Genomic DNA, 9,862 nt, shown 5'->3' on the forward strand with positions numbered 1-9,862 from the left:
GGAGTGGAAGCACTGGCTGGTGGTAGGGTACCCAGCAGAGGCCAGGGGGTCCCTTAAATGGGGCATCCCAGAGGTGGGGAGGGGCTGGACCTTAAAGATAGCTTGGTAGCCTACTGTCACCCAGCAGGCAGCTGAGGATTGAGAGGGAAACTCAGAACTCCAAGCTTTTTCTTAGCACTTTTTTAGACCTTGCCTATGAGGCAGATTGTTTGGTCAAGAGATGTCAGGGTCCCTAAATCTGCTTGACCTAAACTCCAAGATGGAACGCCTTGAAAACATCTCTGAAGAGGATGGTAGCCAGTGCCCAATAGCTACCAGGCCACAGAAGGCCAAATCCAACATAATCCAGAGCAGGCACCCCAAAACTCGGCCCTCCTGCTGTTTTGGGACTACAACTCCCATCATCCCTAGCTAACATCACCGGTGGTCAGGGATGATGGGAACTGCAGTCCCAAAACAGCTGGAGGGCCAAGTTTGGGGATGCCTAACCCAGAGGACCAAAAATTCCTCACCCTTTGTTAAGGTTACCTGAATGTATACTGTCAACACCTACTTATTTTAGGGTTATTTTAGCTCTGGCTTAAAAATACATTTTTCCGGGCTAGGAGCACAGTTTATACATGAGCTGCTTTTCAACTGTAGATGCTTCTTAGGTGTTTTGACATAAAATGCGGGGGGGGGGGGGGAGGAGTTGGAACAAAATCTCAATAGGAAAATTTAATTTCCCCTCTCCTGTCCACTCTTGATAGGCCCAGCTAAGATTAGGGAGGAATCAAAACTGCAGGTTTGTTCTGTGAAGATTTTGCAGCGTGACTAGATGCGAGAATCAGGCCAATGCTGGATCAGGTCTAATCCTGCATCCTGTTGTCACAGTGGCTGTGTGCCACAAGCAGATGCATGTGGGAAAACCCACCATCAGGACCTTTGCGCAAGAGCACTGCCTGCTCCTGTTTTTTCTAGCAACTGGTATTCAGAAGCATTAGGCAGTAACACAACCATCATGGCTAAAATGTGGTTCTTAAATGCAGACATCACATTCTTAAATACACTTCTGTTAGAGGAGCCATGCTGATTTAGCGAGGAGGCTGCTGTGTCAAGTTTGCTAGAAAACCTGGGAAGCAGCCTGAAGCCCAGAACAATCTGCCCCAAGGACTGCACAGGCCCCAAACACCCGCATTTAGTCCCAAACTAGCTGGTAATTAATGCTGTAAGTTAGCATTAAGTCTACTCAGTCAGGGACAGACTGGCTGGGGAGGAAACAATGAAGAAAGCATGTTAGATCTCAATACGTTTGGAGATACCACGGACAGCAGCTACTTCTACCCTCTCCTAAAACAGTGTTTCCCAAACTTGGGTCTCCAGCTGTTTTTGGACTACAACACCCATCAACCCTAGCTAGCAGGACCAGTGGTCAGGGATGATGGGAATTGTAGTCCAAAAACCGCTGGAGATCCAAGTTTGGGAAACACTTGTCCGGAAATATCCTTCAAGAGGACACTGTGCCTTTGAGACAGCAGAATGCATCTTTGGCTGAGGAGAAAGGATGGACCTGTATTTCACTACATTCATAGTAATACTAATTTGAATGAAACATCTGAACGCATGTTTTCTTTGGTTTGCTGGTCAGATTTTCGGTAGCCTGTTGGACTGACGGAAGTATCTCATCTGGCAGGTTGGATCCTTGGCCCCTAGAGCAAATTTCTTACTGCTCAAGTTTACTCATAAAGTAGATATGTTTAGTGGAATAGACGGCAGTGGCAAGTGCATTTTTCTTAGTTATTAAGAGAAACACCGCTGTCAAATTATAAGTAAAAATCATTTATCAGCAGCCTTCTATGTTTTTTATTTCCATCTTTGGGAACTCAGTACTAGACAGGCTAGGGAACAGGCTACTAATACCAGGAGTAGCTATAGCTGAGGCTTTGTAGCACTAACTAGAGCAAATCAAACCCAACAGAAAGGAAATCTGACTATTTAAATTTTAACATCTAAGGAAAACCAACCATGTTGGGCATTTGAAAACAGAGACCATTCTATAATGCCGTTATATCATCTTTTTTACTAAAACATTTGGGAATCCTTTGGTTAAATTTTTTTTTTATGCAACAGTTTTCGAACCAATATTTTATAAATGAGGTTAAGAAGCACTTAAACAGAAAATGTCAGTTGGCCTGAAATGAACTTGCATTTCCTGCTGTTATCCAGGTCAATATCAGTTTATCATGCAGTCTGATAAATGTTCAGCCGTTAAGCAGTATTTTTATATTTTAGATGGATCTGCAGGTGAAAATAAGTGCATGGCAGAATCCAAAATATACATACTTAGAAGAAAAGTCCCACTGAAATCAATGAGTCTTGGTTCTGAGAAACATGGCAAGGACCAGGCTGCAAAACTAACAACCCCATGCACAGAAATATAATGGATCTGCAGGAAGTCATTGCCAAATCCGTACATCGGGCTACAGTCCTTTACATACCTATGAGTATGCCCCAGTTAACGCAATGGGACTTACTTCTGAGAAGACACACACAGAATTGCAGCGTTAAAAATAATAATCTAGTGTTTGCCAAATCTGAATTTCAAATAAGACATTTCTGAAATTGAATAAAGTTTAACTTGTTTAGATGTTTGTGGAGACTGAACTTCTACTGCTGATGTCATGTTTACCCATTACTGGGAAAAAATATTGTGACCAAAAAAACAAAACACCACACACCATATGACCTTAAAAGAGTCAGGCGCCATTTGGTGATTAGATTACTGTATATATATGAGTTTCTAACACAGAGCCTGTCTGATGCTGCTTCGCTAGAAGCTGTACCCTGACTCTGTACAATCTGTTGGCTGCTATTGAAGTGACTGCAGCTGAAGGTTAGAACTGGTTTCGTGTCCTGGCCGTTTCCAACCTGGCAAGACCCAGGACAAAGCTAACTCCCATTGGATAACTTCTCATTTTACCACAAAGGCATGAATTCACAGAAACGACGCCACATTTTCCATTTCTCTCAACAGTAAAAAATCCTTGAGATTTGATCATATCTGGTCAAAATCTCTCTCCCTCCCTCTCCAGACTGGAATTTCAAGTTATCTTCCAGCTGAGTGATGTCACTGAAATTTGGGACTGGGGGAGTTAAGAAATGGCACCTGTCAACTGTGAAAACAATGAGCCAAACTCAAATTCCCTTGAATCTGGATATAGCAGTGGCGTAGCGTGGGTTGTCAGCACCCGAGGCAAGGCAAGTAATTTGTGCCCCCTAACCCTAACCCCCAGATGTTGCGCCCGGTGCGGCCCGCCCCTCCTGCACCCCCACACTACGCCACTGGGATATAGTAGATAACGACTGGCCCTAGCACCAGCATTCCACATCGCCAGGTAGTCTCCACTTCCACTGCCTGCCCTCTCCCAGAACTTATCCCAGCAAAGGTTATGTGGCCTCAGAGAGGGTAGTGGAGGCCTTCTGTAGAAGCAGAGGGTCTCTTCAAGACTTGGGTGCTCCTTAGGAACATCAATTGCAACTGTGGAAGCTGGGAAATAGAGTCTGGTAGTTGTTTTTTCCTTTGACATCTGATGGGAGGGTGTTCCACAGGGCGGGTGCCACTACCGAGAAGGCCCTCTGCCTGGTTCCCTGTAACTTCGTTTCTCACAGTGATGGAACCGCCAGAAGGCCCTCTGCGCTGTACCTCAGTGTCCAGGCAGAACGATGGGGGTGGAGACGCTCCTTCAGGTATACTGGACACAAGAAACTCCCAGACTCCGGAGTCACAACTGATGCACTGCAAGTGTGCTCAGGCAGCAGCGGAGCATATGCCCGCGCTGCCCAGGGCAGGTGCGCTCCTGAGGGGCGTGGGGTGCCCTCCCAGGCTCAGGATAGCCGCTTGAGTGCCCGGAGCGGCAAGCACGCCCTGCAGCCGGGGGTGGAGCTAGCCACCTACGGGGGTGGAGTGAGCCACCAATGGTGGACATTTGGCGTGTCACCCGCCCGTGACTTCGTAGTCTCTCCGAGCTGTCAAAATGAAGGGGGAAGAGGGAATGCCACTGGCAAAGCGGCACAGATCCCCCTTTCCCCCAACGGCTCAGGGTAGGCTTGGGAATTGCGGGCGGGTGTCGCACCAAATGTCACCCCCCCAGTGAAGACACCCGGGGCAGTCCACCCCCACCGCACCCCCTTCCTCCACCCATGTGCTCAGATCTTATAAATTATCTCTCCACTGCTTAATCACCCCACACCACGCTCCCTCATTGTTGACAGGGTACGACTGGGGAGAGGAGGGTACTAACAGGGAGAGTTGGGGGAAAATTCCTTTGGGGTAGGTCTTCCTGAGTTTTCACCAAAAGTACAGTGGTACCTCGGGTTACATACGCTTCAGGTTACATACGCTTCAGGTTACAGACTCCACTAACCCAGAAATAGTACCTCAGGTTAAGAACTTGGCTTCAGGATGAGAACAGAAATCGTGCTCCAGCGGCGCAGCAGCAGCAGGAGGAGGCCCCATTAGCTAAAGTAGTGCTTCAGGTTAAGAACAGTTTCAGGTTAAGAACGGACCTCCAGAACGAATTAAGTATGTAACCAGAGGTACCACTGTACAAGGGAAAACCGGGCTACTTAAGAAGGTAAACAAGCAGAAATGCACCCATCTCTACTTTAAATCAAAACTTGTATATATATAGAACGCAGCATTCTTGAATAAATCACAAGCTTTCGGTTTTATGCAGCCTGAATAATCATCTCTCCTGTAGACCAAGGCTGCTCCCCTATTGCATGCTTCCTTGGGTATAAAGTTCAGCTGAAGTAAATGTCGCTTCTGAATAAATAAGCTCAGGGATCAATGATGCCTCTAAATCACTGCAGAAAAACACACAGCATGAATAGCGCTTTAGAAGCCCAGCTTAGCCTCCTCCCGAAATGAACGAAGGTCTCTGAACTCTTCCTAGCTTTGTTTGTGCTACTGTGTTACCCGTCTGTCATTTAGAATAAGCTGGGGAACCTGGCTTGCAAAGTTTGTGTGTGCTAAGTTGCAACGACTGAATTAGGTGCACTGAAGCTGATATGGCAAGTGCGTTCGCGTGGAAAGGAAAGGTGCCCCCCCAGCGCACTCCACTCCATGAGCTAAAGTCAAGTGAAAAGTCAACAGCTTTCCCTTCTAAGCTTCTCTCTTATCTGCCATTCCTATCTTAACAGGGGAGAAATATTAAGGGCTGCTGGGGTGTGGCGTCTCCTTAAGAAGGAACCCTTTCATGCAGTATTGATGGATATGTGTCGTACTTCCAGGCTAGCAGATACTGCTTCTGTGAGGCTTGCACGGTTTGTCAAGGCTGTATTTCCTCAACGTGCCACGTGTTTCCTTGCAAGAAGCATCTCCTGACCATCCAAGGCTTATCTCCGTGCAAGCAAACTTGGAGAGCCTCATTGCAAAGAATGGGCGCGGGGAGTGTTTGAGATTTCAGGCTCCTCCACTCTGTATTATAAGTCAATGGTGGTGGCATCTAGGAGTAGTAGGCACTGCTGGGTGGCTGCTGAAGGCTCCAGGTTCTCAAGGGAGCCCAACTTGTGTTGGCCGCTGGACAGCTGTCCCTGGGAAATATGGGACCCAAAGGATGGTGGCGGTGGTGGGGAAGCGTCTCTGTGCCAACTGCAGCAGCAACACACACCCTCCTTCCCATCTCCTTCTCCTCCTGCTCAGATTCAGGTGGCAGGTTTCTGCTGTTCACGTGCTCATCATAGGAGCCAACTCCTAGGGGCCGAGGACCCATCAGTCCCTCTGATATACAGTGGTACCTTGGGTTAAGAACTTAATTCGTTCTGGAGGTCTGTTCTTAACCTGAAACTGTTCTTAGCCCGAGGTACCACTTTAGCTAATGGGGCCTCCCGCTGCCGCCACGCAATTTCTGTTCTCATCCTGAAGCAAAGTTCTTAACCCGAGATACTATTTCTGGGTTAGAGAGTCTGTAACCTGAAGCGTCTGTAACCTGAGGTACAAATGTAATATTTGATAAATGTTGTGCATGCGCTACTAAATGTGATTGATTATGCAGGGTGGGGCTTACCTGGGCCGTCCAATATTTTATTCAAGTTGGCACCCCAGTGCCCATAAAAGAGGGATGGATGGATGGATGGATGGATGGAAGAGCTACGGTTAGCTTCTTCCTCTGGGGAGTACAATGGTATGGATTGGATCTGCCTCACCGCCCAGAGGGAGATAAGAGAGCACTGGTGTTGAACACATGATCAAGAGGGGCAAGGGCTTTTTCTGCTGCTAGCCAACTTCTGGGCAGCCTAGCAGGGAGGCCGGGAGTCCATAGGGCTGTCCAGAAAGCACACAAAGCCAGAGAAAAATGTGGCTGCTCTGTCAGCGCCTCCTCCTTGCTCATCCTGCCCTTTCTCTCCATGTTGAAACACAAACAACTGGACCTCCTGGGCACAGATCCCCACCACGCTATGCCTAGAGGCAGATTGCGTGGACATAAAAGGGAGAGGAGCGGTTCATGCCCCACCCTCTTGCCAGCTGACCTGCACTTTCTTGCTCTCTCCGGTTGGTGAGGGCTGATCCAGCGAACCCAACTCTCCCAACTGTGGCACCCAGGGCGTAAAGGCAGGGGAGTATGCGATGGTGTAGCCATGACTTCCACTCACTGGTTCGCTGGCTGTGGGCAGCCATCTTGCTCACTCGATTGTACCCTCCCTCTGGGCAAGAGGAAGTAGGGACTGGGTCCACCAACACCAAGCTGCACTCCCTGCCCCCATGTTGCTGCTCAGAGGGGGGAAGAGAGAGGGGGAATAGGGTGAAAAGGCAGAACCAAACCAGCCGCAGTTTCTGCTCCCCTCACACACTATGGGTGGTGCCACAGGGCCCATTCCTCCCCTCTGTGCCACCCAAAGAGAGAGAGAGAGAGGGCGAGGATATGAGCCAGCTGCAAAGGACAGCTTGCTTCCTCCTCTCCCTTTGCCTTCACCCTGTAACTGGGAGGGGCAGAAGTCAGCCCAATCCTCGCTGCTACCCTGCCCAGAGGGGGTGCTCCTCAGGCAAGTGAGAGGAGCAGCTGTGGCGGCAGCCTCCTCTTGTTCACTCACCCCCCTCTTTCTGGGCAGCACAGTGTGGCGGACTGACTCACAGGCTGGCCCATCCCAACCAACATGCCACTCAGAGGGGAGAAGCTGAAGGTGGCAGCTCTGTGAGTGATCGTCTGCATCTGCCCATTGGCTTATTATCTGAGCTCTCTTTCTGGGTTTTATAATGATGGTGGGTGTTGTTGCACCGTGTGTGTGTGTGTGTGTGGCGGGGATGTGTGTGTGTTGAAACAGCAAGTTCCACTTTCTCTCTCTGGGCAGTGCCATGGGCCCAATCCTCTCCTGTCCATCATGCAACCCAGAGAGAGAGAGAGAATGGGCACCTCTCTGCCACCTGCACATGGCAGGAAGGTGGGGGAATTTGTGCTGACTGGAAGGTAGCAGGAAAGACAGGGGACCCCTGAAAGACATACTGATAAAGAGTCCCCCATAACCTGGAACTAGCCCGGCATTGTTAAAACGATTGTTTTGTATTTATTTACTCTCATCTTTAAAACATCGACCTGTTAAAGAAAGCGGGCATCTTAAGAAAGCCCCGTTGTAAGTCCCAGATATGTACTCTAGAAGGGCGGGAGGAACCGCTCTCCCTCCGTCTAGTTCACAGGCACGCATGTACAAATAAAGTGACGGTTCTGCTTTCACAACCCCAGAAAATAGTGCTACCGGAATACTTTCCTCCTCCCCGCCCCCGCCACACACACACAGGCACTTTCCCCTCGAAAAACCCCGATCTCCTCCTCCTGTCTGTCTTTCTTTCCCTCCCCGTGTGAGCTGAAGTGCCCCAGGAAAGGGTAACGACTCGGCAGCGCTGGGCTGGAGAGAAGCAGACACCCAGGGCTAAGCATCACCTCCCTATGTCCGGTTCCCATAGCAATCAGAGAGACACCGGTTGCCAAGGCAACAACGTCCTCCCTCCCAGACAGTATCAGATCAGAGGTACCAACTCGGCTGCGGCCGGCTGCATCTGGAGGGGAGGGTGTGTGGAGGAGAGGAGGGTGTGTACTAGGGCGCGCGGCGCGTGGGGGGGGGGGAGAGACATAGAAAGAGGAGAAGGATGTGGCTGGGGGACTGCCGGCACCAAACCCTCGCCTGGCAAACGGCGAACGCTCCCAGGAACCGTCCGCACATCCTCCTGTTTCGAGTGAAAGCGTTCCATTGTTTCTCGCCCGCCACTCCAAGCCGCGGAAGTTGGACACTTTCCCCGAATCTTTTCTTTGTTTCGCGACGCCTGCTTCTTTCCAAGCGACGCGCGCTCGCGCGGTCGCGCACGCACACAGGCAGCCGAGAGCCCTCTCCACCCTCCGTCCACCACGCCCCACAGAGCTCAAGCCTTCCCAACCCCGGCTTGCTACCTTCAATACAGCAGATCCTCCAGAGCCCGGAGTGGGTGAGGTCCCCCTTGAGTTTCTTGGGTTGGCTTGGCGACGTCTCGTCCGTGGTGATGTTGGTCCCGTTGCAGATGTTGGCGCTCGAGTAGAGCCAGTAGTCGGTGCCGATGGCGATGGTCATGAGGCTGAAGGCGGCGAAGGCACCCACCGTGGTCAGCAGCAACTGGACCCCACGGTCGCACCACACCATGGTGCTTCATACTCCCCCCGACGGGCTCAGGGAGCAGCGGCAAGAGACAGACGCAGCCGAGCACTGCCTTCCCCCCACCGCGCCCGAGCGGCGGCTTCCCCTCCTTCTTCCCCCTCCTCCGGCTCCCCCTCGCCTCCCTCCTTCCATCGACGCAGATCGCAGCTAGGAAGCCAAGACATGGGCGGAGGGGAGGGGGCGAGGAGACAGGGGAAAGGCGCGCCCAGGGACTCGAAAGGAAAAAGAGGAAAGAAGAAGAAGAAGAAGAAAAGAAAGAAAGTGCTCCTGCAAAAGCTCTCCGCCTCCGGGGGCGCGAGGAACAGCGGCTGCTCCGCCAAGCCCCCTCGGGCGGCGCTGGGTCGGGGCGCTCCCTCGCCTGGCCGCCGGCGCTCTCTCCAGCGTGCTGCGCGCACGGCGGCACCCGCCACAAATCGCCTCTTCCCGCCGCCTCAACTCCGCCAAGAAGGAGGTGGGGCGTCTCCGAGGGCTCTCGGGAGGCGTCCCCTCCCCGGCTCAGGCTCCGCCTCCCCCCCCCGCCCCACAGGTGCTGGGCAAAAAGCCCCCCACGCGCGACTGGAGGGGTGAGAAGCGAGCGCGAGTTTGGCTACGCGCGCGCCAACACCTCTCCAAAGAGCAGCCCTCGAGGCGCTCGCCTCTAGGGGTGAGTCGACGGAAGGAAATCTTTCTAGGCGGAGGAGACATAAAGGGAGAGGGCAAGTAAGATGAAGGATATTTTTTTCCCCTCCCGCGAAAGGGAAGGAGTTTTTCAGGAAACAGGTGGCAGCCTAGTTTCGGCGAGTTCGAGGAAACTGTTTCAGGACTGCGCCGTTGTGACTCCGAAATTTGGAAAGGGTACTCTCCTTCAGGCGCAGGACTTGACGCGCACCTGGACCGTGCCTGGGCGCTGCTCATTTTCAGCTGAAAGACAATTGCGCTAAAAGTTTGAGAGGAAGCAGGTGTGCTTGGCTGTTGGCACTTAGTGGCCAGTTTGGTACCCGGTTTTCATTTTCAAAACAGTGCACTGTATACATATAACATCCACTGTGTATATACATCATCATCATCATCATTTCATTATTTATACCTCGCCTATCTTGCTGAGTTGCCCCTGCAGCTTCCAAGACATATAAAGACATAATAAAACATGACACACTTCCCTATGCTGGGCTGCCCTCAGATGTCTTCTAAAAGTTGTATACAGTGGTACCTTAGGTTAAGA

At 51.2% G+C, this 9,862-nt stretch overlaps 1 protein-coding gene across 1 annotated transcript in view; it reads right to left on the bottom strand.

Annotated features, from left to right (window-relative positions):
- Positions 1–9,618, bottom strand: part of CACNG4 (calcium voltage-gated channel auxiliary subunit gamma 4) — a 100,604-nt gene extending 90,986 nt beyond the window's left edge. Inside the window, exon 1 of the mRNA XM_082212775.1 lies at positions 8,421–9,618. Coding sequence (XP_082068901.1) covers positions 8,421–8,646 — 226 coding nt within the window. The 5' untranslated portion in view covers positions 8,647–9,618. The remainder of the gene's footprint in view (positions 1–8,420) is intronic.
- Positions 9,619–9,862: the final 244 nt, after the last annotated feature.

Source organism: Podarcis vaucheri, assembly GCF_965113315.1.
Source record: "Podarcis vaucheri genome assembly, chromosome: 2".
NCBI classification, from domain to species: Eukaryota; Metazoa; Chordata; class Lepidosauria; order Squamata; family Lacertidae; genus Podarcis; species Podarcis vaucheri.